The sequence below is a fragment of the Physeter macrocephalus genome, chromosome 14 (genome assembly GCF_002837175.3).
Source record: "Physeter macrocephalus isolate SW-GA chromosome 14, ASM283717v5, whole genome shotgun sequence".
Taxonomy (NCBI): domain Eukaryota; kingdom Metazoa; phylum Chordata; class Mammalia; order Artiodactyla; family Physeteridae; genus Physeter; species Physeter macrocephalus.
This window is the reverse complement of record NC_041227.1, coordinates 87,895,237-87,921,266: the sequence shown is the minus strand read 5'-3', so window position 1 is coordinate 87,921,266 and position 26,030 is coordinate 87,895,237. Positions and strand designations below refer to the sequence as shown.

The following is a 26,030-nucleotide window of genomic DNA, read 5'->3' as shown; positions in this document are numbered from 1 at the left end:
CCATCATTCTGGCCTAAGCACCTCTAGCATCCCAACACCCAACAGCAGTAATAACATAAAAGGTCATCTTGCTGACCCTAGGCCTGCCCTGCCTCAGCTGTCCCTCCTAACTTCTGGTGACGCATCCTGACCAGCAGCCTTATCCTGAGGTAGCCTGGGTTCTCTGGTGATCACGTGATCCTGGACATTTTGCTTTTTAAATTCAGGGATATATATATATTTATTTATATATATATATATGCAGACGTGTACCGTGTGTGTTAATTTTGTAAATGGCTTGGGTTCAGGGAGGAAATTTGAACCCTCTTTCATCTGTAAATATTAGAAAAGTTTGAATCAGTAGGTACAATTATTAGTGCAAACAATGTACCCTACACTTTCCAAGATTTCAGGAATCATTAACTGTTTTGTTTAAGAAACACTAAGAGAAACACCCACCCACAACAAGGATGGCAGTTTTACATGAATTTTGCTTTGAGAATGTAAGAAGAGGCTTGAATGAGCTGGATGCCTCGGGGCAGAAGTTCTCAAGATTTGTTGCACCTTAAGCAGCTGTGCCTGGGCTCCTCTTTGGACCAATTAAATCCAGGGAAAGGGCTGATTCTGATATGCTGCCAGGACCGAGGATTACAGCTCTGCTGCGTTGCCAACCTGGGAACCGCTGGCCCCATGCAGCTATTTAACGTTAAATTAATTCAAATTAAATAAAATTGAAAATTCTGTTTCTCTGTTGCACAGGCCACGTTTCAGGTATTCAACAGCCATACGTGGCTAGTGGTTGCCATACTAGACACTGCAAATGATAGACTATTTCCATCATTCCAGAAAGTTCAGTTTCACGGCGCTGCCCTAAGGAGTTGCCAAGTTCAGCTTTTGTGGTTGGGGGCAGAGAGGGCAGGTCACCCTTGTGTAAAATGGAGGTGGTTTTCTGAGGTCCTGGGCAGGCTGATGGCCACAGTGGGAGTGCGAGTATTTGGGAGTTGGACCCGTTTTGGTTCCTGTCTTTCTGCCGGGCTGTCACTCTGTAGGGTCGAGAAGCTTCTGGAAGTGTGTCCTGGGAAAGTCACGTGGGAGACACCCAGGGGCCCAGGGCGACTGGGCTGAATGCCAGGCCATCCTCACTGGGATGGTGAACATCTCCCACAGGTGGTGCACAGGTTGGGGAATTGTTTGGGGCCCCAGGTGCTGAGAGAATGGAGGATCCCGCAACTGCCCTTGCAGCCTTTATTCCCCGCGGGGTGACCCTTTTGGCCCCCTGCAGTTAACCCTCCTCTGGGACGTTGAGTTTCTCCTTCACCCCACAGGCCACCACGGCAAAAAAAACCTCAGGGAAGAAGGTGCGGAGGTACACGGCGGCCTTGGGGATGGGGTTGGCCAGGAAGACCTCCTGCTTCTTGCGTCTCACCGTACGCATCACCTCCTCCGCCACGTCCACGGGGTGCACGCCGTAGGTCAGTCTCCTGAAAAAGACTGAAGAGCCCCCAGGAGGGGGCAGGGCTTATAGCCTCGGGAGGAGGGGTGTGGTCAGAGCCCCCCGCACCCCCCCGGGGTGGGGCCGGGTGTGCGCTTCTGGAGTCCCAGTCTCGGCACCAACTCTGCCGCCTGCTGGCCGTGCGCCCTGGTGAGGCGCTTTACCCGCTGCACCTCAGCTTCCACATCTGTAACGTAGGCGCAGTTTCCTGCGCCGTTAACATCCCAGGATGGTTCTGAGCCGCCGGAGGGGATGAGAAAGAGCTTAGAAGATAGGAAGGTGCCGGATGTGTGAAGGGGCTGTTGTTTACAGTTGTTGCGAAGCTGTGTCTGTCCAGAGCCTCCTGGAGCCTCTTGCCCACGTCTTGACTCATCTTGATTCCCTAGTGTGGATAGAGCCTCGGGCAGGGGGTAGCTGCTCTGTGTAGAGCATTCTAGAATACTGATCATAGGTGCATTTACAGACCACTCAGGGTGTGCTGGTTGCTGTTCCAACCCCTCTATGAGCTGGAACTTTCAGTCTTCCCTATGAGTCTACAAGTTATTTGTAATTTTCCAAAGGGGAAACAGAGGCAGGGAGATGAAGGGAGCTGCTTAACATGTGACTGAGGCAAACTTCACATGCAGGCAGTTAGGGCCAGATTCTGAGTTTCTCTGTGCTGCCTTCTAGGGCGAGGGGAACAGGAAGTTCTCGAAGACCAAATCCTGGCTATTCCACATGGGAAACTGAGGCCCAGAGGTGGGCAGTCCCAGTGGCCAAGGTCACAGAGCCTGTGACTGACGGAGCCCCATCTGGCTTCGGTCTGCTGACTGCAGGTTAGGATTCCATCTACCTGGTGCCTCAGGAGCTAAGTTTTGGGGTCCCTCCCCACTGTTAGCTGGGTGCAGGGGCCCCACCGTCCCTCGTCTCATGCTTCAGACACACCCCCCTGGACCCCCCCCGCCCCCCCGCCCAGAGCCCTCCGCGGCCCCTGTCCCTCTGGCTTCGCTCTGAAAGCTCACATTTCCAGATGGAGGCCTCCCAGTTTCCTTGGCCTGGATGAACGTGGTAGGAGCGGATGAAAGAGGGGCTCACGGTGCTGACGATGACGTCGTATTCCTCCACCTCGGCCCGCAGGCAATCGAAGAAGCCCAGCGCCGCGTGCTTGGCTGCGGCGTCTGGAAGGGAAACCAGCCGGGGGTGGGCGTGGGTCCTGCTGTGCTTCCCAGGAGGGGCCTTGGGGACACACATCCCTGCAAGCTCCGTTGGGAGAGGCCTCAAATCACCTGCCCCTCACTTCACAGATGAGGACAGAGAGCCCTTGTGAAGCAGTGGACAGATGCAGAGATGAGACGGAATCCAACTTAGCCACTTGGCCGCTGTATGACTTTGAGCAAGTGACTCATTTTTACCTGATAATACACAGGGAACCATGCTCGATATCCTGTGATAAACCATAATGGAAAAGAATATGGAAAAAGAGGATGTATATGTGTAACTGAGTCACTTTTCGGTACAGCAGAAACCAACACAACGTTGTAAATCAACTATACTTCAGTAAAATTAAAAATCGATAAAATGGGCTAAATAAATAAAGTGGGGATAATATCACCCTATCCAAGTGAGAAAATGTATATAAAACATTTCAGCCGGCAAGGCTGATTCCCTGAGAGAGTGATTTCTCCAAGGTCCTGAGGCCATCAGGGTTAAGAATGCAGGAGCTAGGACTTCCGTGGTGGCGCAGTGGTTAAGAATCTGCCTGCCAATTCAGGGGACACGGGTTCGAGCCCTGGTCCGGGAAGATCCCATGTGCCTCGAAACAACTAAGCCCGTGCGCCACAACTACTGAGACTGTACTCTAGAGCCCGTGAGCCACAACTACTGAGACCACCTGCCACAACTACTGAGCCTGCGCTCTAGAGCCCGCGAGCCACAACTACTGAAGCCCGCACAGTGAGAAGCCTATGCATCACAACCAGGAGTAGGCCCCGCTCTCCGCAACTAGAGAAAGCCCATGGGCAGCAATGAAGACCCAATGCAACCAAAAATAAATAAATAAGTTTAAAAAAAAAAAAAAGAAATGTTCCAAGGAAAGCAGTGCATTGGGTTCCATGTTAGTTCGAGGCCAAAGGACCAGTTGTGTTGCCCACGCCACATTGTATCATGTCCCTGCTGTCTGTGTCCCCAGCACCTGGTTCTAGGCCTTCGATTGCTGTTTGTTGAATGAATGAAGGCAGCGAGCAAGTGGAAAGTAATCCACCTGCTGAAAATGACGTGTATGTTTGTGAGTAGGAGGAATAGTGGTGAGGTTCTAGATGGGCTGGGGCAGAGACGGAATGAGGTACGTGGCAAAGGCTGCCCTGTGCGGACCCAACTCTATTTTTCTCCCCATCCTGGGCCCACAGGCGGACTGCAATTCCCAGCATCCCTTGCAGCGAGGGGGTAAGCATGTGACTGGCTTCTCGACAACAGGATGTGAGCAGTGCTGTATGGGCACGACGCCCTCTTCTTGCCGGCCAGAACCCACGTGGGGTGGGAACTAGCTTTGACCACGTGGAAAATGCTGGCAAACCTGTGACTTGGCACGATTCTGGGCCCCCGAGTGACCGTGAGACACAGTGATGCCCGCTGAGCTGGGCCATCCCATTTAGACAGTTATATGGAGGAGGAATAAAGGTCTTTACAGCACCGTCGGCTTAACCTAACTAATGCAAATGAGAAAAGGAAAGTAAAACGCTATTAGGGGGATATGATGGGCTGAATTGTATCCCACCCCCAAATTCATATGTTGAAGTCCTAACCCCAGTACCTCAGATTGTGGCTGTATTTTGAGATAAGGGCCTTTAAAAGGTAATTAAGTTAAAATGAGGCTGTTAGGGTGGTGCCTTAATCCAATCGGACTGGTGTCCTTATAAGAAGAGCAGGAGACGGCAGGGGTGCCCTCACACAAAGACCATGTGAGGACCCGGGGAGCAGGCCATCAGCAAGCCATGGAGAGAGGCCTCGGGAAACATCAAGCCTGCCCACACTTTGATCTTGGACTTCCAGCCTGCAGAGCTGTGAGAAAATACATTTCTGTTGTTTAAGCCACCTGGTCTTTTTTTTTTTTTTTTTAATATTTATTTATTTATTTGGTTGTACCAGGTCTTAGTTGTGGCAGGTGGTCTCCTTAGTTGTGGCTCACCGACTCCTTAGTTGTGGCCTGCGAACCCTTAGTTGTGTCATGCACGTGGGATCTAGTTCCCTGACCAGGGATTGAACCCGGGCCCCCTGCATTGGGAGCGGGGAGTCTTAACCACGGTGCCACCAGGGAAGTCCCTGAGGTATTTTGTTGTGGTGGCCCCAGAGGACTACATCAGGCCACCCCCCCCCACCCTTTCTTCATTCTTCTCTCCCTCTCACCTTTCTACCCACCAGACACTTACTTACCCAGCTCCGGTTTCGTGCATGGTACTTTGGGCCATAAGGAAACGTATGAGACATGTTCCCCCACCCTCCCACATCCTACCTTACGGGAGGTGGGAATGTCTCCAGAATTCTCCCAGTTGGGTCCCAGGAACATACACCAAGAAGTCCCTCTCCTCCTTGGACTTTTTAGAGGAGTCTCACCTTTGGAATTCTTTCCCTCGCCTCCCCTGGAATTGTGTCCCTTTCCTTTTCTCCTTCCTCCTTCCTCAGAACGTCTCCATCCCTCTCCCCTTTAGGGATGTGCACCCCTCCTTTCTTTCCCAGTTGTCATCGTTCCTGTCTCTCCAGGGGCATCTTTACAGAGAAGGGGGCATCTGAGCTGGGGCTGTGCACCCATGTCAGGAGCGTGACCTTGATCTGGCATTGATCGTTTCCAGCCAGGACGTGTCCTGACCGCTTGTGAGACGTGAGCTTCTGGGGGCTGAGGGGAGGGCTTATCTTTATCTCCCATAGTCACCTGTGTGCTGTAGATGGTCAAAAATAGGAGCTGAAGAGATGAAAGAAAAGCCAACAGACGCTTTCATCTCTGGACCCTCTTCCCCAGTGTAACCCCATGCCCAGTCCTAGACACACATCTCTTGTCTTATAAGACACATAACATGGGACGAAACACGTTTGTCTTAGCAACTTACAGGCTGTACGAAATGGGATTCCAAGCTTCCCTTGGATGTCATTCACTAACACAATTTGTCCTGTCCTCCGGGAGATCATGTTGGCGAGCAGGGCTGGAAAGCACAGGACAAAGGATCACGGTTACAAATCTGAGGCTGAGCCAGGCGACGTCAGGCAGAGCCCTTCCCCTCATCACAGAGGGCTCCTCTACCTCCCTGACAGATTACAGTGGGACACAGATGGAAGGGACCCTGGTTACCACTTAGCCAGTGTTTCCTAAGAGTGGGCTGGGCTCGACTGGGGAATTGCTGGGTTATTTTATTTTATTTTATTATTTAATTTTTTTGGCCTCACTGCATGTGGCATGCAGGATCTTAGTTCCCTGACCAGGGATCGAACCCAGGCCCTCTTCAGTGGAAGTGCAGAGTCCTAACCAGTGGACCCCCAGGGGAGTCCCTGGGTGATTTTAAATGACCCATCCATGTGCATGGAGTGACACAGATTTCAATAGTGAGAAAGGTAATCCCTTTTCAATTGTCCTATTGCTTCCAGTAGGAAAGTTGGTTCCAGTGGGTCTTTAATACTTCTCTTGCATGTGCTAATCTTTTTTAAAAAAAGAGAGGAAAGACCTCAGCCCTTTGTCTTGGGAGAACTTACTACTTTGTTCTGATTTCAGGTTTTCTTGTATTGATGGAGAGGGAAGGGGGTTTTTAATTTATGGTGAAGATTTCCTCCTGAATTGAATTAATTTACAACTGAGGAAATTTAGAAAAAGATATGGAGTAATAGTAGCACAGATTGAATAGGGAGATGGCAAAAAAATATCAGAAGACTGAAGTTTGCTTTCCTCGTCGTGGTGCCAGGGAACCTGAGCTCTCAGAGGTTCAGTGAAGGACGCACCTTGGCTGGCCTGCTTGGTGTGTCCACGGCGACTGGGCTGGAGGAAACTGTAATCTCTGGGGCATCATCTTAGAAGCTCTGGGGGGTCATCTTCCTGCTCCCAGTGCTTTTTTCCCTTCAGCTGTCACAGCTCTCAGAATCCCATTATCATGGAGATTCTGGCCGTAGAGAAGGCAGCTCTAAGATCATGCTTTCTCAGCCTTTGCCAAACACACTACTCTCTACATGTAGACATTCTCCATGCTTATATTCTCCCTTTTGTACTTCTGCTCTGATAAACTTTATTTGGGGTGGGAGGAGGGCTTCAACTTTTGGTTCTATTCCATGTCATCTCTAGCAACACCCCTAACCCCAGCTTCAGATCTGCATTTGAACTTGACCCTTAGAAATCTCCACACAGGAACCACCATTTGACCTTTAAAAGGGAGACATCCTCCTGCCTTCCTGTTTCTGCAAAGGGATTGACAGTATTCTGGGTCTCTTGCAGATAAACTCTTTTGCAACCTTGGACCAACAACTCTCATGATTAGGAGCAGATCTACCACGAGGTCGATATAGTAAAAGATTTGCAGGGGATGAAGGCAGTGGTCCAGAGATGTGGAATGGGATTAGAGGGGAGCCACGGATGTGAGTAAGAAAAGAGGAGAAAAGGGCAGGGCTTGGGGAGGGGGCTTAATGGAGCGGCAGGTTGGAATATACCAGTCAGAGACTTCCACAATCCCTTTTCTTTCGTCAACATTTACAGTCAGATGCTGAAAGCTTTCACCAGATAAGCAGGGATTTTTCTGAAAGAGGGGCTGGAGGCTCCATCCAGAATTGGGTGACTGTCTGGAAATATAACAGAGCTCTCTGTAGCAGCCAGTGGGAAGGTCAAACTCACGAGACCTTTGGTCAGTGTGATGGGTCCAAAGTAATTGGCATCCATGATCTTTTTGTCGAGTTCCAGAGAGATCTTATGGGCCTGCCCCTTCACCTTCATGCTGGCATTGTTGATGAGGATATCCACGCAGCCATAGCAATCCAGGACCTCTTTGGCCACATCCTGGATGCAGCTGATGTCCGAGAGATCCAAGAGGACCAGCTTTGGGGTGAATGTCTGCTGGACCAATGAGAGAGTCAAGGCACATGTGGGTACATCCCCGCAGACCTTGGGACCCTTCAATCTAAGAGCCACCCCTTTTGAAACTCAGAGCTCGTGGAATGACTACAAACAAATGATGAGGAAGAAGCAGAGGTGACTCTGGGAGGAAGGAAATTGATGGAGAAAATGCATCCTTGGGGACCAGAGCAACAACAACATTCCTAAATGCAGTCATAAGTCTGAACTTCTGGTCAAGGGGTCAGACCTGAGAAATCCAAGTGGAGGCCATGCATTGATTCTGCTGGTGATGTCATTTCTTATAACACTTCTGAGCTCCTTTTTGGAAATAGCTTTCAAACTGGCTTCCAAGCCACAAGAGAATCTGCCCAGTACTTTGTAGCCACATTTAATTTTTGGCCAAAATCATACAGTCAACACAATTTTTTTGGAGCACCATCTATGTGCCAGGCATTTGTGTTCAGCCCTAAACATTTGATATCGTCAAGATTCTCATGGGTTAGAAGGGATACAGATGGAAAAATTGATGTTACCGTATGGTAAATGCAATCCCGGTGTTTGGCAAACACTAGCCCTGAGATACGGCCTTAAAAAAAGGTTCCCTGGTCAAATTTGCTTAGGAAATACAGACTGTCATATGTTCTTCTTGGAGATAACACAGTGCACATTTGCATAGCAAAGGCTCTGAAAAGTCCTGCAGTAAAGAAATTAGTCAGACAAGCTTGGCCTAACTCAGTATTTCCCACACAATTGACTTCAGAACCTTGTTTTTACTACTTAATAACCAATACCTAATAAGATCCCAAGAAACATACCTTGGAGTATGTTGTGTTATCCTGGTTGCTCCATCTCCTCAAATACCAGAGTTAGTTCTGAATGATTTTTGGCTATTTCCAAAATCAAATTCAACATCAAGGGAAAAGATTTTAAAAAAAAAATCCTGAAGAGAACTCTCTGAAGGCAACGTCCTTTTCTTTTTTTCAAATAAATTCATTTATTTATTTATTTTTGGCTGCGTTGGGTCTTCGTTGCTGTGCACAGGCTTTCTCTAGTTGCGGCAAGCGGGGGCTACTCTTTGTTCTGGTGTGTGGGCTTCTCATTGCGGTGGCTTCTCTTGTTGCAGAGCACCGGCTCTAGGCGTGCGAGCTTCAGTAGTTGTGGCACGCGGGCTCAGTAGTTGTGGCACACGGGCTTTGTTGCTCTGCGGCATGTGGGATCTTCCCGGACCAGGGCTTGAACCCGTGTCCCCTGCATCGGCAGGCGGATTCTTAACCACTATGCCACCAGGGAAGCCCCTGAAGGCAATTTCTTAAACAATGCTCCAGAAATGCTTTGAAAACCCCAGCTGCATTGAAATGTGTTCACCCCCTGTGTAACTTCATGGAAGGGGGCTTCACTTCCCTGATTTCTTTGAAGGAAAATTTTTTTTTTTTTTTTGGCTTGCAGGATCTTAGTTCCCTGACCAGGGATTGAACCTGGGCCATGGCAGTGAAAGCGCCAAGTCCTAACCACCGGACTGCCAGGGAACTCCCTCTTTGAAGGAAATATTATTTGAAGTATTATTTTAAAAATCAGCCATGAATGTTTATAAACAGAGCCCATATCTGTGACATACCATAGTTTCTGGATCCTCTTTGAGTCTGACTTAAATAGAATGGTGGGGTGGGGGGGAGGCTCAGAGGCTAGAGGCACGATGAGGGGTCAAAATGAGCCAACCCCCAAGTTGGCAGACTTACCTGTGTCAAGATTATGTTTCCCCAGGACTTCCCTGGTGGCGCAGTGGTTAAGAATCCACCTGCCAATGCAGGGGACATGGGTTCAATCCCCGATCCAGGAAGATCCCACATGCCTTGGAGCAACTAAGCCCCTGCGCCACAACTACTGAGCCTGTGCTCTAGAGCCCGCAAGCCACAACTACTGAAGCCCGCGCATCTAGAGCCCGTGCTCTGCAACAAGAGAAGCCACCACAATGAGAAGCCCGCACACCGCAACGAAGAGTAGCCCCCGCTCGCCGCAACTAGAGAAAGCCCACGTGCAGCAACGAAGACCCAACGCAGCCAAAAATAAATAAAATTAAATTTTTAAAAATACATTAAAAAAATTACATTTCCCCAAAGCAAAATTTCACCCAAATTTCACCGAAAAAGCTGCTCTGTAACAAGCAACGAAGGCTAAGGTGTCCAGGGGTTGCCCACGCGGCTGCCAGAAGGCCTTACCTTGCTGGGGTCAGCCACACTGATCAGGGCATCGTATAGACTCTGAAGCCTCTCCCAGTTCTTTCCGCACAGCACCAGCCTGGCCCCGCCGGCATGGAACACCCGAGCACACTCTGAGGGCAAGAAGGACGGAGGACAGGACACACTGTGGGTGAAACCACTGATGAGGAGCTCCTCTTTCTTACAAATTCAAGGATTCAAAGAATTCAAAAGCCTTAGAGCCATGAGTTCCTTTAGAGGTCATTGCATTCAACTTCCTCTGGAATTTCTTCTGGTTTCCAGCCTCAGCGTGGTTGCCTCCTGTGAAGGGCATCTCACAGGGGTGTGAAATAACCCCTCCTCCATTGGGTAGTTCTGATTATTAGGACATTCTTTCTTAAACTGGACAGAAAGATGACTCCATCACACAAGACCCCCAGAAGCACAGCTCTAAATATATCTCAATCTGAAGATATTGGAGACAGCTGCCATGTTTTTTCAGACCAAATGTCACTAGTTTCCTCCACATTTTCTCTGTGGGTCAGTACTCCAGACAGGGTCCTTTTTATTAAGAAAGGAAACCTGCCTGCTGTCTAGTAAGTTTTACTCTGGACGATTTTTGGACTCACCCAATGTCCCAGTGTTCTTTTTTTTTTTTTTTTTTGGCCATACCGCGCAGCCTGCAGGATCTTAGTTCCCCAACCAGGGATTGAACCCGTGCCCCCTGCAGTGGAAGTGTGGAGTCTTAAGCACTGGCCTGCCAGGGAAGTCCCTCACCCAATGTTCTTAACTGGGAAGTAGTTGGTAGATACAAGTATTCTTATGTGGCAATAACAATGATATCTAAGAACAATAAATGCTAACAGATTTTGACAGTTTACTTGCTTGAGTAGCTATTGAAAGGGATTTACATATATTAGCTCATTTAATTCTCACAGTCATCCCATGCAGCAGTTTCTTAGGATGGGTTCCCTAAAAGCAGAATCTAAGACAGGGATTCAGGAGACCAGGATTAATTCAGGGAGTACTCTTCAGGGAAAATCTGTCAGGGATTCAGGACATGGGGTAGGTGAAGGGGAAGGATAAAGTCTAGCTTTGGCTGGACCCAAGGAAGGCTCTGGACTGTAAACCCAGCTGCAAGACTGTCCCACCTGGATGCAAGGGGACTGTCTTTTGTACACGTGTGTCAACCAGTCACTGATGGTGTGCTGCCTCCCTCCAGGGGTGGGTACAAAGGGTGTCCACTGGCAGAGGGCAAGTCTATGAGCCATGGCTACCAACACTCATAGGACCTGGGGATGGATGAACTGGCCAGGTACGGGAATCTAGGAGGGGCGCCAACAACACCTGCTACAGGGGAGTAGCTGTTACTCTCCCATTTCTACACCAAGCACTGGTGACCCGGGCTGCCTGGGGATGCCAAAGGGTAGTTGGGCAGCACTGCGTGCCCACTAGGGGCTGGAAATCCTGTGTGCCATGGCTCTAAATGATCTTATGTTTGTGTGATTTTCTCCTGCAAGTCTCAGCAGCTGGAGCAGGTGGAGAGAAGGGGGCCAGCTGGACAGGACAGTTGGCAGGGGTTTGATAAGTGGGCATTGTGGGCAGGGGAATTGTGGTATTGGAGAGGGAGCAATTGATATGCTGGACCATTCAGTCTAAGCCAGATGGGAGCGGGAGTGAAGGCAGGAGGGGCTGATAGAGAAGGAAAGGAGAAGGCTCTAGGGAGGGGAGGTCTCAGTGAGGTCTAGAAACAGATGTGGTCGGGGGAAGCTGTGGTTAGTTCTGCTGACAGAGGGAAACTTGAATCAAGAACTAACTGTGTGGGACTTCCCTGGTGGCGCAGTGGTTAAGAATCAGCCTGCCAATGCAGGGGACACGGGTTCAAGCCCTAGTCTGGGAAGATCCCACATGCCACGGAGCAACTAAGCGCGTGCGCCACAACTACTGAGCCTGCGCTCTAGAGCCTGCGAGCCACAACTACTGAGCCTTCATGCCACAACTACTGAAGCCCGCGCGCCTAGAGCCCGTGCTCTGCAGCAAGAGAAGCCACTGCAATGAGAAGCCCGCGCACCACAACAAAGAGCAGCCCCCTCTCACTGCAACTAGAGAAAAGCCCGCGCACAGCAACAAAGACCCAACGCAGCTATAAATAAACACATAAATAAAATTTATAAAAAAGAAATAACTGTGTGAACAATGTCACCTTGAATTGTTAGGATCATAGAGAATGGAAGATTTCTCTAAATGTAGGTGTTTTGTTGAGAAAAGGGCTGTCCCTGCTGATTCTGGCTGGCAAAATTCAATACAGATGTCAATCCATCTCCAAGTGAATTTGATGCAGTAAATCAAGATCCCAACATGTCTTGGAAAGTGACCGAAAGATCCTAAACTTTATTTGGAATAACTTACAAACTTTACTTGGAATAATAAGTATGCAAGAAACCAAAGAACATTTTGATAAACAATAATGGGAGTGGACTGTCAGTTATTAAAATATATTAAAAGCGGCAGAGATGAAAGCATCGTTAGTGTTTCCACTATAGATAGAAATACGGATTTAAAATAGAGCCAAGTGGGCTTCCCTGGTGGCACAGTGGTTAAGAATCCGCCTGCCAATGCAGGGGACGTGGGTTCGAGCCCTGGTCTGGGAAGATCCCACATGCCGCGGAGCAACTAAGCCCGTGCGCCACAACCACTGAGCCTGCGCCCTAGAGCCTGCGAGCCACAACTACTGCACTGCAATGAGAAGCCTGCGTGCCGCAACGAAGAGTAGCCCCCGCTCGCCTTAACTAGAGGAAGCCCGCGCGCAGCAATGAAGACCCAACGCAGCCAAAAGTAAAAAAATAAATAAATTTATAAAAAAAAAAATAGAGCCGAGTATTCATAAGAATTTAGCATATGGTAAAATTAGCACGTTGAATCAGCGGGAAAAGAACATATTATTTAAAAGAGGTTTTTGGCCCACTGGATAACTATTTGAGAGGGAAAAAATCTAGGTACAATATACCAAATGTATTAAATAACTAAATGTAAAAATAGAACCATAAAAGACCTAGAAGAAAATAGAGATATATTGCTTTGGGGAAAGATCTTTTAAGCACAGCACTGAAGGAAGAAATAATACAAATTATTTACAGGTTTTTATCCTTAAAAAAAAAACCTTCCTTACAGAAGAAAACATAAATAAAAATTAAGAGGGAGATAAGTTGAGGAAACCTATTTGTAATACATATGTTGGAAAAGGGGTAATTTATTTAATCCACAAAGAACTCTTGTAAATCAATAAAGGCCCTAATAAAGAAATTGGCTAGTGAGATGTGTAAGCAATTCATAAAAACACAAAGAGCTAATACACAAAAGATAGAAGTTCAATGCCAATAATAAAGAAATGCAAATTAGAAGATGACAATCAAAACAAAATTGGTAATAATCACATATTCACTGCTGGTTGTAGTGTAAATTGCTACAGTCTTTTAGAAGAAAAATTAAAAGAATCCTTAAAAGTAAGCATGGCCTAGTTATTTTATTTATGGGCATTTATTCTAAGGAGATAATTATGAATGTCTGCATGGAATAGTTAAAATATTATTTATCTCAATGTCATAATAATAAAGAGTTGGAGATGTTGGTTAGGTAGATGATGGTGTATCTATATATCAGTTATTTCAAAGGCTTTAAAACAGATGTTGCAGAAATGGGTCTACTGATGTGGAAATCTCACAATATAGTAAGTTTTTTAAAAAAGATTCAAACAGTGCGTCTAACACAGTGCCATAACACTTGACTCTGTGTGTGTGTGTTATTGGTTGTTAAATTGCACCTATGATTATGTGAGAAGATTTAAAATTGGAATTTCCAGGATCAGATGTAAAATTCCAAAGTGACAGTCCAAGATGCAGATTTTCAAAGAAAATTACTGAAACCCTGTTTCATGAATACCCTTTACTCCTAATAGGATGCAAACGGATAAGGCAGAGGAGAGAGGGGACTTGGAAAGAGGGTGTTTGTGGAGAGAACACTGTTAGGTGAGTTTTTGCCCCTTATCTCCACGCTCGAGAGAAGAGATGGACCATTTGAACACACACTGTGAGTTGCCCGCAGCCGGGAGCCCGGAGTGACGTCTGAGTTGCACCTGGAAAATCTGGTGGGCGTCGCCAACTATCCCAGAGCAGGGGGAGGAGAGCTGGGGCTGCCCCGGAGCTTGGTCTCTTTCCTGAAGGACCCTCCCATCCACCACAACCACCTGGACCAGAGGTGAATCATGAGCTGGCTGGGAGCTCTTGAATCCTGCCCAAGAAGACCTCTGAGAAGGGCATTGGGGCTCTAACACAGGGCGTACGTGCAGCACGCTGCCCCGAACCAGGGGACTGCGCAAGGGCAGTGCACCCGCCGCGCGGCAAGTGCAGGTGAATATCCCAGGGGGCGCCTCTGAACGACCCACAATAGAGCCCATGAGAGAAAGAATCCACTCGGTTTTAACTGTGCGCCAGGCATGGCCGGCTTCTAAGAGTGTCAGTCAGCTGAGAATTTTTCCTGTCTTCCTCCTCTCCTCTCCTTCCTGCCCCTCCGCCCCCAGAGGGGTCAGAAGAGCAGCAAACTGGCCGGCAACTCGCCCTAGTGGGGGCAGGTATGGGAAGGGAGAAGGAAACTTGAACTTCAACGAAAACGGACACGTTTATCAATGTATTGGACCGGGCACCGCAGTTTCTGAATCAAAGCTATGTTTGGGAATTTATCGTGGCCAAAGGGTTTGGTATAATCTAATAGTAATCAGAAAAGCTACGAGACTATCTGATTTTCTTTTTTTAAAAATCAAGATGCAAAGGAAGACTTTCCCTTCTGCATGAGAGACCGGGGTGGGCTGTCTCCCTATGCCCCCCCCCATGTGTGCTTGCCCCCTGATGCTTAAACATCTCAGCATCATAAAGCTGCTGGAAGCAAACAGATGAAGAGTTCCCGAGTGGGTGGGCTTCTGGGTGTGTTTTTGGTCCTAGCCTCCGCGCGTTTGGGCTGTAATTCTGTAATTCTGAGTGGCGGTAGCAGCTGCGCTGGGTGTGGGCATTCGCCGAGGTCGTGTTTCACAAAGCAGAGGGGCGTGGTTCAGTGAGCGGAGCGGCGTCACCCACCACCCCACCGCTGGTGAGTGGTGAAGCCAGGAGGGACCCCAAGTGCTGACATTCCCTTTGGGTCCCTCGTTCCGCTGCTGACAGAGGAGCAGGTTGGGCTCTACCGTCCCTGATGCCGGGCGCTCTTACAGGCTGGCCACCGGGGCGGCGTGAGGGTCTGTGGCCAGGAGCCAGACCAAACCCGTGGCCTTGACCTCCTTAGGAGAGGCAGCCGTGCGTGTTTGTTACCATCACCCATTTCCCCCCCTTCTCTGCTGACACCTCACCTTTGCCAGGTGGACCCGGGAGGCTGGAGCCCAGTGGTGCGTCACTGCTTTGGTGCAGCCCAAAGGCACGCTCCCAGATGGGTCCTTTCCGCCAAGGCCAGGCATTAGGTATAATACCCAGGTGTTCTTATCTTATTCTTTATCAGCTCAGCACAACCTATATCTTGTATCAAGCACGTGGGCGCCGGGCTCGTTCTTTTTCACTCAGCAAACATATTAATACATGGAGCCCTTACTTCCATAGTCCCTCAAACCTAAGATGCCACCTGCCTGCAAGAGGCTTTCTGATTTCACAGACATTAAAATGCACAAGGATGGCCCGTGACAACTGTAAGATGCCATTGACCGAGAGACGATTAGCTCAATTTCAGAAACGTTTAAAGGGGAAAAACCGTGCATCTTAGAGGTGATGAAACATAGGCAGGGTCTGTGGTCTCTGAAGCGGTTCAAGTACAGCGGTTAAGTGTTTTGAGAGTCACTCTTGCTGCAGACACAGCGGGTCCAAGGTGACCCATCCCTGACTTGGCCGAATTGTGTGGGTTTGGGGTGAGGTTTAGAAGTCCTGATCTCTATCTGTCTGGTTTCCCTAGGAGAGAGCTTGGAACTGGGCTCCTTGATGCTGTCCAGAGCTACCCACTGAGTTCGGTCAGGTTCTGTGGGGCTGGGCAGGTACTGTGGGCTGTGTGTAGCCTACATCATCCGCTTGGTGCCCTCACTTTTTTCTTGCCTTGGACCTGAGAAACGGAGCACTTTGAACCCAGGATCGCTGTGGTCAGCAGCATGTTGTGGCTATAAGCGTTTATTGAAGGTCACCCATGCCCAGCTCCTCAAGCTACTTCTAAACACTCGGACTTTATTTTTTTCTGCTTTGCATTTTCTTTCTAGGGTGAGTCCGTAAGAGACAGAGAAAGAGAGCAGGGACACTAGTCATGGCAGAGACTAGACCGTATTCCTCTGAAAATGCCATTGTGCTCAGGAGATATGTTTCCTGGGCACCTGATTTGTACAGTGTTTGCTTATGATAGAATGAGACTTTTAAAAATAAATAAGCAAGGAGAGACGATTAGCTCAATTTCAGAAACGTTTAAAGGGGAAAAACCGTGCCTGATTTGTACAGTGTTTGCTTATGATAGAATGAGACTTTTAAAAATAAATAAACAAGACTACTAAACCAAATATACATCTCTCAGCAATAGATAGAAGTCCTGTCTAGTAAGACAGAAAGTCAGGACAGTTACAGAACAGCCTTCTCAACCAACAGGATCTAATCGACATTTGTGACTCACTTCATTCAAGAGCAGCACGTGCCTTTCACACACCCCGTGGATCATTCACCAAGAGAGTCCGTGCCCTGGGCCAAACGAGAGATACCCAGATACGCCACTAACGGTAGTGTATTTCTGTGAGGAGCCGTGGGACCCAGAAACCAGCGCCTTAGGGACCGTCCAAAAGGGAGGAGCAGTTGAGGTGCCGGGGAACGAAGGTGATGAAGGGGTCTCGGGTTGGCGGCTGTCCTGATGCTAGATGGGCGTGTTCTGCTTGAAGAACGGTCTTCCCCAAAGACTGACCCTGCATGTCTCTGGGTGGGTGTCTTTGCACCATTTCCCCAGGGCACCCACTCCTCCCTGTTGTCTTGTGTCTGGTCTGACTGGCAAACGTGTGTGCCTGGTTTGTCCCTGTGGAAGATGGAATTTGTGTCCCCCTGTCCCTTGTGAGTATGGAGTCTAGGGATGCTGGATATCCTCCTTGGGAACTGCTTCTGGGACCCACATAGGGGCCACTAGTTTTACCTAGTTTTACTGCCTTACTCTTTCTTTTTTATCTCATGTGGTGAACCCAGGTAGATCACGCACTGAAATGGAACCCATTCTTGAAGCATGCAGATGGGCTGCTGTTGGGGTGCCCAGGGGAAGGAGAATCTGAGAGAATTCCCGGATGGGAGGTTACAAATGTTCTCGTAATGGTAGCACCATGGGAGTGGGTGCCCAGCCCACCAGCGGGCCTCTTTGGAAGGGGCAGTGCTCATTTCAGGATGTAGAGGACTCAACAGATACTGGTTGAGTGACCTAATGAGTGTTTGCCTGGTGGGTTCGACATTTGATTAAAAATAACAAAAACAACAGCAAAAATGATACCCAAACTATGTGACACATGGGGCTGCACTACCACTGTTAGGGATGAGAGAGAATCTTAAAAACCTAAGGGCATTTACTATCTCTTATGTCACACATGCCACCAGCAGAAGGGCCCTCTGAGACCATCTAATTCCGGAGTTGCAAACGTAAATGCCTTCAAGGCCAGGAGGTGATGTGGTTGAGAGAATCAGGCGGAGTGTGAGACAATAGGGATTAGTGGGGTGTGTGGCACACTGGTGTTTGCACGTTCTGCATAATTATCACCGTTGCTAACACTTGAGAGGTGCCCACTCTAGTTCCAGGCACTGTTCTAAGTGCTTTCCGTCTATTAATTCGTTTATTCATCACAACAGCATTATGAGGCAGAAAGTATTAGTATCCTTGCTTTCAGATGAGAAACCCAAGGCTGAGCAGTGCCTCACCAGCTGGTACGTGGTGGAGCCAGGACTTCAACCCCACCCCCAAGTTTGGCCTCATCACCAGTTCACTGCCCCAGCTGAGGGCTTTGCATTTCAAAATTTCTAGAAACCCCCCTGGAGGCAAAAGAGATCATGTTTGCAGACCGATTTTGGCCCTTAGACTGTGAGTTTGCAACCCCAGATATTCCAATCCCCTCATTTCTCAGGCGAGAAAGCTGCAGCCTCCAAGAAAGAAGACACTTGCTGGTTCATGACAGATGCTGGGAGAGAACACAGCCTCGATCCACCCCCGTCCTGCCCAGCGGGCTCACCCACACGCCACCCTGTTGCCTCTCATCCTTCAGGGCAGGAGTGGGCACGAGAGGGGGCAAAGCTCGCTTACCCTTGCCCAGTCCTGAGACGGCATCAGTGATGACCACCACCTTGTTCTGCACGGCTGACTTGGACCACAGATTGGACACCTCCTGGTAGATGAAAAGGAGGCCGCTGATTCCCAAGAGCAGCAGAGGCAGCATGAGGAGAGCTGGGATCCCCATCTTGTGCTGCAGGAAAACAGGAAGAAGGAATCCGCTTTGCAGAGAGACTCTGATCGGGACACGGGGCGGGGGGAGGCCGAAGGCTGCCACGCGCACTCACGCCCCAAGCCCGGAGCCCGCTGTCCAGGGAGCCAGAGGCTTTGTGCACGCTCCCAGAGGGCTGCTTCCTAGAACACCTGGCCAGCACGCTAATCCCCAAATGGTCAACGAAGAGAAAATTACTCACGGTGTCTCCAGAAGCAAATGGAATCCGGCCTGCCCTCCCAGAGGTTAATTACAAATTTAATTAAAATGGGTCTGCATTTTTGGAAGGAAAGCCATGTGTTAAGGCCACTTGCTTGGGCCCTAATGGCTATTTATAGCTCTCTGTGCACTAAAGGGCTTTCGGGGTAAATATAGTGTCTCTTCTGATATTCAGGAACACATGCTGGCCGGGTCTGATTTCAGACTTCCTGCCAAGCCTTTTAAAGCTCTCCCAGGTGCCTCACTATTAGAGATTCCTCTGCAGTTTGGGGCTGGGCGTTAGGGATTGGGACCTGGGATTTCAGCACGAACACCCTCGCCTTCTCTTCCTCTAACCCTCCTATCAGGTGGCTTCCATGTAGCTCAGACCGGTGTGGCAGTGAGCCATCTGGCCTTTCCTTTCCGGTTGGGGGTGAAAAGCACAGAAAATCTGTTAAACGGAATGGAGCCTGTTGGCAGAATGAAACACTTGGAAGTGTGACATGAACGATGGGAAAGAGCAGTTTGGAGCTGTTCCTCTTTAGTCAAGTGCTTCCACATTTCTGAGCCTTAGCCTCCTCACCTCTAAAATGGGCACAACAGTCTCATGTTGCAGGACTGTTGGGAGAACAAAATAATATACTGCCCCAGCTGAGGGCTTTGCATTTCAAAATTTCTAGAAACCCCCCTGGAGGCAAAAGAGATCATGTCTGCAGACCGATTTTGGCCCTTAGACTGTGAGTTTGCAACCCCAGATATTCCAATCCCCTCATTTCTCAGGCGAGAAATGTTGAGAAATATCTCAACAACAGAGTCTGAGAAGATCACCCTTGTTATCTTCAGTGATTGAGAACACTAAGAATGTATCCCAAATGTCAAATACTTTAATTACTTAAGGAAACTCAGTAGGATTAGAAATGGAGAGGTAGTAGCTACTATGGAAAACAGTATGGAGGTTCCTTAAAAAACTAAAAATAGAGCTGCCATATGATCCAGCAATCCCACTCCTGGGTATATTTCTAGAAAAAAATGAAAACACTAGTTCGAAAAGATACACGCACCCCAAGATTCATAGCAGCACTATTTACAATAGTAAATTACAATATTACTATTACAATAGCCAAGACGTGGAAACAAGCCAAGTGCCCATTAACAGGCGACTGGCTTAAGAATATGTGATATAGAGAGAGAGAGAACCATTGCCATTTGCAGCAACATGGCTGGACCTAGAGATTATTATGCTTAGTGAAATTAAGTCAGACAAAGACCCATACCATATGATACCGCTTATATGTGGAATTTAAAAATAATACAAGTGAATGTATGTACAATACAGATTTACAATCCTAGAAAACAAACTTGTGATTACCAAAGGAGGGGGGGGAGGGACAAATTAGGAGTATGAGTTTAACAGATACAAACTACCATACATAAAATAGATAAGCAACGAGGATTTACTGCATAGCACGGGGAATTATATTCGATATCTTGTAACAACCTATAATGAGATAGAATCTGCAAAAAACAACAGCAACAACAAAAAAACCCACAACTGAATCACTGTGCTGTATACCTGAAACTAATGCGATATTGTAAATCATCTATATTAAAAAAACAAAAGACATGGAGAGACATAAATAGCCAAAATTCAGTTCAAGTACTCAAACCATCAAAAACCAGAAGACAGATCATAACAATGTCCTATTTTGTGTGGTAAGGACCAGGAGGCGGGGCAAGGAACAGTACACTGGAGGTGGGGACAGAGAAACTGCATTTCTTCCTTGGAAATGAAAATGTCCAGGAACATTTTTAAACACCCAACTTTTAAAATGACACATGATATACATATAGAAGTATGTATATATCCTAAGTGTAGAGTTTCCTGGATCTCCAACTGAGCACATCCCTGTAACCAGCACCCAGATCAAGAAACAAAGCATTGCCGACATCCCCCCATCGTGTCTATTTCCAGTCTTAAGGGTGACTACTTTCTAACTTTTGATAGCATATATGGTTGACCCTTGAACAACACAGGTTTGAACTGTGTGGGTCCACTTATTTTCAACAAATACTGTAGTACTTCATGATCCGAAGTTAGTGGAATCTGTGAATGTGGAACCACGCATACAGAGAGCCAACTTTGAAATTATGTTGGGATTTTCCACTGAAAATTGGCAGCCCTGGGCTTCCTTGGGCGCAGTGGTTAAGAATCCACCTGCCAATGCAGGGGACACGGGTTCGAGCCCTGGTCTGGGAAGATCCCACATGCCGCGGAGCAACTAAGCCCGTGCGCCACAACGACTGAGCCTGTGCTCTAGAGCCCATGAGCCACAACTACTGAGCCTGCACGCCTAGAGCCTATGCTCCGCAACAAGAGAAGCCACCGCAATGAGAAGCCCGCGCACCGCAACAAAGAGTAGACCCCTCTCGCCGCAAGTAGAGAAAGCCCACGCGCAGCAACGAAGACCCAACGCAGCCAAAAATAAATAAATTAAAAAAAAAAAAAAAGAAAATTGCCAGCCCTAACCCCTGTGTTGTTCAAGGATATTAGCAATGTGGAGTCACTGGTGCTATTGACAGGAATGTCTGTGTGAAGGTTACCGTGAGGATTCAGTTCTCCTTCAAACTTCCTGTCAGTGGTTCTGTAATGAGCAGCCCTGCAAGGTGGTCCGTGATCCACCCAACTCCCTACATCTGATACTTTCAAAGCACGACCTTCTCTCCACCTTGATCTTGGACGACAGCCTCGCCAAATCCAGAAGATGCTTGAAGCCACCAGCCTACAAGATCCTCAGAGCTTCGTTGAATAATGTCAGGCAGCTTCACTTTGCCCCATGGCCCTGGTAATGAGGAAGAGGCAGGACAGGGCGTGGGTTCTCTGGAGCAGAATTAAGTTTGGACTCAAAGTTCTCACAGGAGCTTCAGTTGTACCAGCAAAAACTCATAGGCACTAAGGGTGGTCGGAGTTTCCTTTTCTTTCAACTTAATTGCCACAGACAAGGAATATTCCAACCCAAACACAATCTTTAGTCTACAAAGAGATTCTTGCTCCAAATCCCTGTCTACTTTACTGCCCCACTTAAGAGAGATGCCTGAAGCTTCACCTGACCCTGAAATAATGGTATTTTCTAGTCCAAGAATTGAGAACTTAGACCAGTATGAAAGCATTTATGGGCTCGGGGACCATTCTGGGAAACCTGGGATGTGAAAGTCACAGTCTAGATCAGAGCTACTCCCAGCCTGCCTTCACCTCTGGGGCCTCTTCAGTCTCCTCGGTTCCAAGTAGAAGCCACGCTTGGAGCCACATCTAGTTTCAAGCCGGGTGTAGCTTGCACTCGCCCTAACCCATCTGCGAATCAGAGAAGAGTGTCCCCTCCATGGCTTCATCGCAGCGTTTACAACCCCTTTACTCCTCCATAAAATGCCCCAGTGCCCTGCCCTCTGACAGCCTCACTTAGGGAGCGAGAGGGGGAGAAAAGAATTTGGCTCCCACTATGCTTCCAGAAAGGCAGCATGGTGGGTTTGAAGTTAGACAGCCCTGAGTCTGAACCTCAGTTCTGCTTCTGACTTGTGTGCAGCCTCAGACACGCACGTAAACCTTCTGAACGTCATGGCCATCATCTGAAAATAAGGGTACTAATGCTATTATCTTCCTCGCCGCACCACTGTGTAGAGTTAGAATATCAGAGGTGGCGTGTGGACAACACCCAGAATGGGTCTGTTCCGTTGCCGTGCCTGATGGTTTCGGTTTCTCTCTTCTTTCTGACAACTTTTTCCTAGTCTGTGTTGGTTTTCCTTGTTGCCTTTCCTTAATGCATATCGAGACCCATTCCTGAGGACTCTGGACAGGATTCAGGTGAAGGATGCCAGGGCTAAGTCAGGTAATGTGTGTGCACATACTTGTATAAACATTCATGTGTGTGTATACACATACATATACACATATGTGTGTTGGGGGTTCTATTTGCCAACGATTGTTTCAGATGCTGGAATGTACAGAGGACAGTTCATGTTGCACAGAAATAATTTATAATTCATAAGAGGGTGACAGACCTGTAAACAGATTATTTCAATATACGGAGGAATTAAAATCCACCCGAATTTGTTTTATAAGAGCAAAGATAGATGGAAATGAGACGCCTTGAACTGAGGGATGGTTACACAGCTGTGTTCATTGTCTAAAAGTTCCTGAAGCTGCACACGTAGGGTTTGGGTACTTTTCTGTATATATGTTGTACTTGAATAAAATCAACACAAAAAATATAAAGGGAGGGCTTCCCTGGTGGCGCAGCGGTTGCGCGTCCGCCTGCCGATGCAGGGGAACCGGGTTCGCCCACAAAAAAAAAAAAAAAAATATATATATATATATATATATATATATAAAGGGAGATACGGGAGAGATGGGGACATATGTATACGTATAGCTGATTCACTTTGTTATAAAGCCGAAACTAACACACCGTTGTAAAGCAATTCTACTCCAATAAAGATGTTAAAAAAATATATCTATAAAAGGAAGCAGAGGGCCTTGGAAACTCAGAATGTAGCAAAGAATCGGTTTTGACCTGAGCTTCGGGAACCAAGTGCCTCCTGCCCTGCCCGGGGTCTGGTTGATCACTGACTCACTCGCCCCAGACATCAGCGACACAGGATTTACCTCCATAGACACCCAGGGGTGACAAATCATAGAACAGAGCATGTACACTGTGGAGGGCAGGGGTCATTGGGTACAAACCCTTCTTCTCCAGAGGATCTCAGCACGGCTTCTCTGCACTGGGCTCATTCCAGTGAAAATCCGTTTAATATCACTTCAGATATGCGTGATTCAGCGAAACACAAAATTCCATGGGACCATCATTCATTAGGCAGGTACTCAACTGGAGCCCCAAACGTGAAGAAGTTAGCTGAACTGTCCCTTATTCTATGACAGTACAAATGTTACAGTTCAGCATAAGCAGATTGAGTAATTTTATTTGAAACATTCAGGGTTTTTTTTTTTCAGACATGATATATTCACTAAACATACATACATTTTTGAAAAATGAGTCTAAGCTAGGATGCATTTAGGGTTGTTAGAATATGACAGTCCTTTTTTTTTTTCCAACAACCCAAATTATGTGTCTAACAACCTGTGGCCTCAATAACATGTTAGTTTAAAATACAAGATAAATTTATAGGAAATTGTAGCTGAACAAGTTAGGAAACATGCAGCACACCACTGTTTCACACAAGACTTGCATGTTTTGCAATGTTTATTTTTAGAAGCAGAAGTGCCTGGCAATTGAATTTAAGCACACCAATTCAAACATTTGTTCCGCTTAACTGTGACAAGATGTCATTCCATTCAACCGTTCTCATTTTGTTTTATCATTTGATTATTCTGCCAAACTGATTTTCCTGTAGGTGGATATTAGAAAGTTTAGAAGAAAATATGTTTTAAAAATAACACAAAACTAATTTTTAAATTCATTTCTTCTGGATTAAAACAAAAAAGAAAATATGGGATAGTCACACATACTATCAATTTGTGTGTGTCAGTTAAGGAAAAACTTTCTGGACTCTTCTATCAACAAAACTGTGTGGGCAACAAATTTACGTCCTTTGTAGTCAAAGCCTGTTTTCCCTTTTCTTCAGCTTCTCTTACTCTTAGCACCCACATGCTCCCCCTTTTTTTTTTGTCACCCTTATTAAACTGTCAGGAAAGCGTGAGATGCTCATTTATACTAGAGTGTCAATGGTTGATATAGTCTATAAATATTATCTCACTTAAAGATACTGCCATTTTAACAGGAATCAGAAACTGAAGCCAAAGGTGTTTAGTGAAGGGTAAGATGGCAGGTGGAAGGTTTACTTGGACCACAGCTTTGTGAAGCCCACTCCAAAGATGTTCATTGTGGACATAAGTGCCTGGCTTGTCTGTCTGTGCAGACCTGGCAGCCATGAACCCTGGCTAGCACATGGACACCTTGCCTTCGGCATCTGATGGCAGGTGCTCAGATATATTGACGAGGGCACACCCAGCAGGGCTGGGAGCAGCTTCTGTTTCCCAAACACTTTCTGAAGACTTGGGTTCCTGGAAGTTGTGTCGAGAGAGCTGACTGCCCTTCCATACACTGCCCTTCCTTGAGCTACATTTGGCCTTAAGCCATACTTTACTAAGTTCTGTCACGTTATTCTTTAGAATGTGGATTGTTTGCTAACACATAAAAACTTCGCATAAAAATCGGAATATATTCTGGCCATAGTAGACTTACATGGCAAATAATTAGTGGGAACCGAAGTCAGTTGCCAATGTGGTTTTCTGTCCTTTGTAGGTGAATTGGTCTTTTTGCCTGGAGATCCAGAGGATTTTTTTTCCTTTAACAGTTTTAGTGGGATACGTCTAGGACTTGAATGTACTGTGTAATTTTTTCAGGTATTTGGAGGGAGTTTTCTATATACAGATTTTGGTCTTTGGTCCAGAAAATTTCCTTGAATTTTGCTTTTAAATATTAGTTGTCTTATTATTTTGTCTTTCTTTTTCAGGGACTCCCATTACATCTATGTTTTTATTTAATAAATGTATGGCAGGCAGTGACCAACAGGGGATCATCTTCAGTGGTCCAAATAGAAACTAGTTTTAACTGGTGGGGCCAGTTATTTAGAAGTCCTCATGATGTATCTGCACTTATAAATCCTTAAACATTCCACCTGAGGTCACATGCACACAGATGAAACTAAAGAGATATCCAGAAAGAGGCATACTCATGATTGGGTGATTTGGAGGATGCTAGGACCTGGGGAGAAATCTCCAAGACTCTTTGCTATGAAGATCCAGAAATTGGATTCTATCATCTTTTTCACTAATGATAAGACTTGGGAAAGATGCGTTATACAAACACAGAAGTGATCTACAAACTAGGCTGATACACTATGAACTAAACAGTGTTTTATGTATCCAGCCAGAGAAATGAAGGAAGTTATTTGTTCAGGGTTCTTTCCTTGATGGAAAGGCCCACTTAGGGGACCAAATTAAGTTGCTCTAAAAGTTGCTGGGAGAACACAGAAGACCAAGAAGAGGATTTCTTTATTCCTATGGGATATTGACCCCAAACTTGGATAATAATTTTTAACAAGCTCCCATTTTTCTGAGTACTTACTATATACTAGGTGCATTCTTATTTAGTCTTCACCATAGCCTTTTGAGGTAGCTAGCTTGGAGAAGTTAAGCCACTTGCCCAGGGTCACACAGCCATTAAGTAGGAGAGATCTGAACGCAGGGAGGATTTCTCCACAGACTCATGCTTAACCACTGTACTAAACAAAGCAATCTCTGTTCTCAGAGCCAGTGGACCCCCTTCCCAGGGTTGTGACCAAGACATACTGATAAATTTTATTCTCCATTTGTACCTATCCCCCTTTTTTTTCATCAGTCACCCATTGCTTCCACCAATGGGATTAATTCAGTAGCTTCTCCCGTGGACCAGATGTCCTGCTGAATGGGCTAGCGACAGGAAGAGCCAGCCTGGAGCTTTGCCAGTTCCCTCTGGGGCAGGCTGTGGGGAGTTTTCCTGTTCTGATGATGCTGTTGGGGAAAGTACCTGCAAGCACCATGAGGATGGC

The 26,030-nt window shown here is 47.1% G+C and overlaps 2 protein-coding genes across 3 annotated transcripts in view; one reads left to right on the top strand and one right to left on the bottom strand.

Moving 5' to 3' along the window:
* Positions 1–26,030, top strand: part of USP43 (ubiquitin specific peptidase 43) — a 104,407-nt gene that overhangs the window by 65,422 nt on the left and 12,955 nt on the right. The window lies entirely within an intron of this gene.
* Positions 1,211–18,563, bottom strand: DHRS7C (dehydrogenase/reductase 7C). Of its 2 annotated transcripts, none has more exons than XM_007104351.2 (7): positions 18,433–18,563; positions 18,053–18,212; positions 9,746–9,858; positions 7,316–7,529; positions 5,551–5,643; positions 2,473–2,628; positions 1,211–1,470 (listed from the first exon to the last, which is right to left on the bottom strand). In XM_007104351.2, exons 2-7 carry the CDS (start codon positions 18,204–18,206, stop codon positions 1,262–1,264), a joined length of 939 nt encoding a protein of 312 aa, XP_007104413.1. In that variant the 5' UTR covers positions 18,207–18,212; positions 18,433–18,563; the 3' UTR covers positions 1,211–1,261. The 2 variants fall into 2 exon arrangements, with proteins under 2 accessions (XP_007104413.1, XP_028354709.1); XM_028498908.1 differs by having other exon boundaries at positions 7,316–7,526.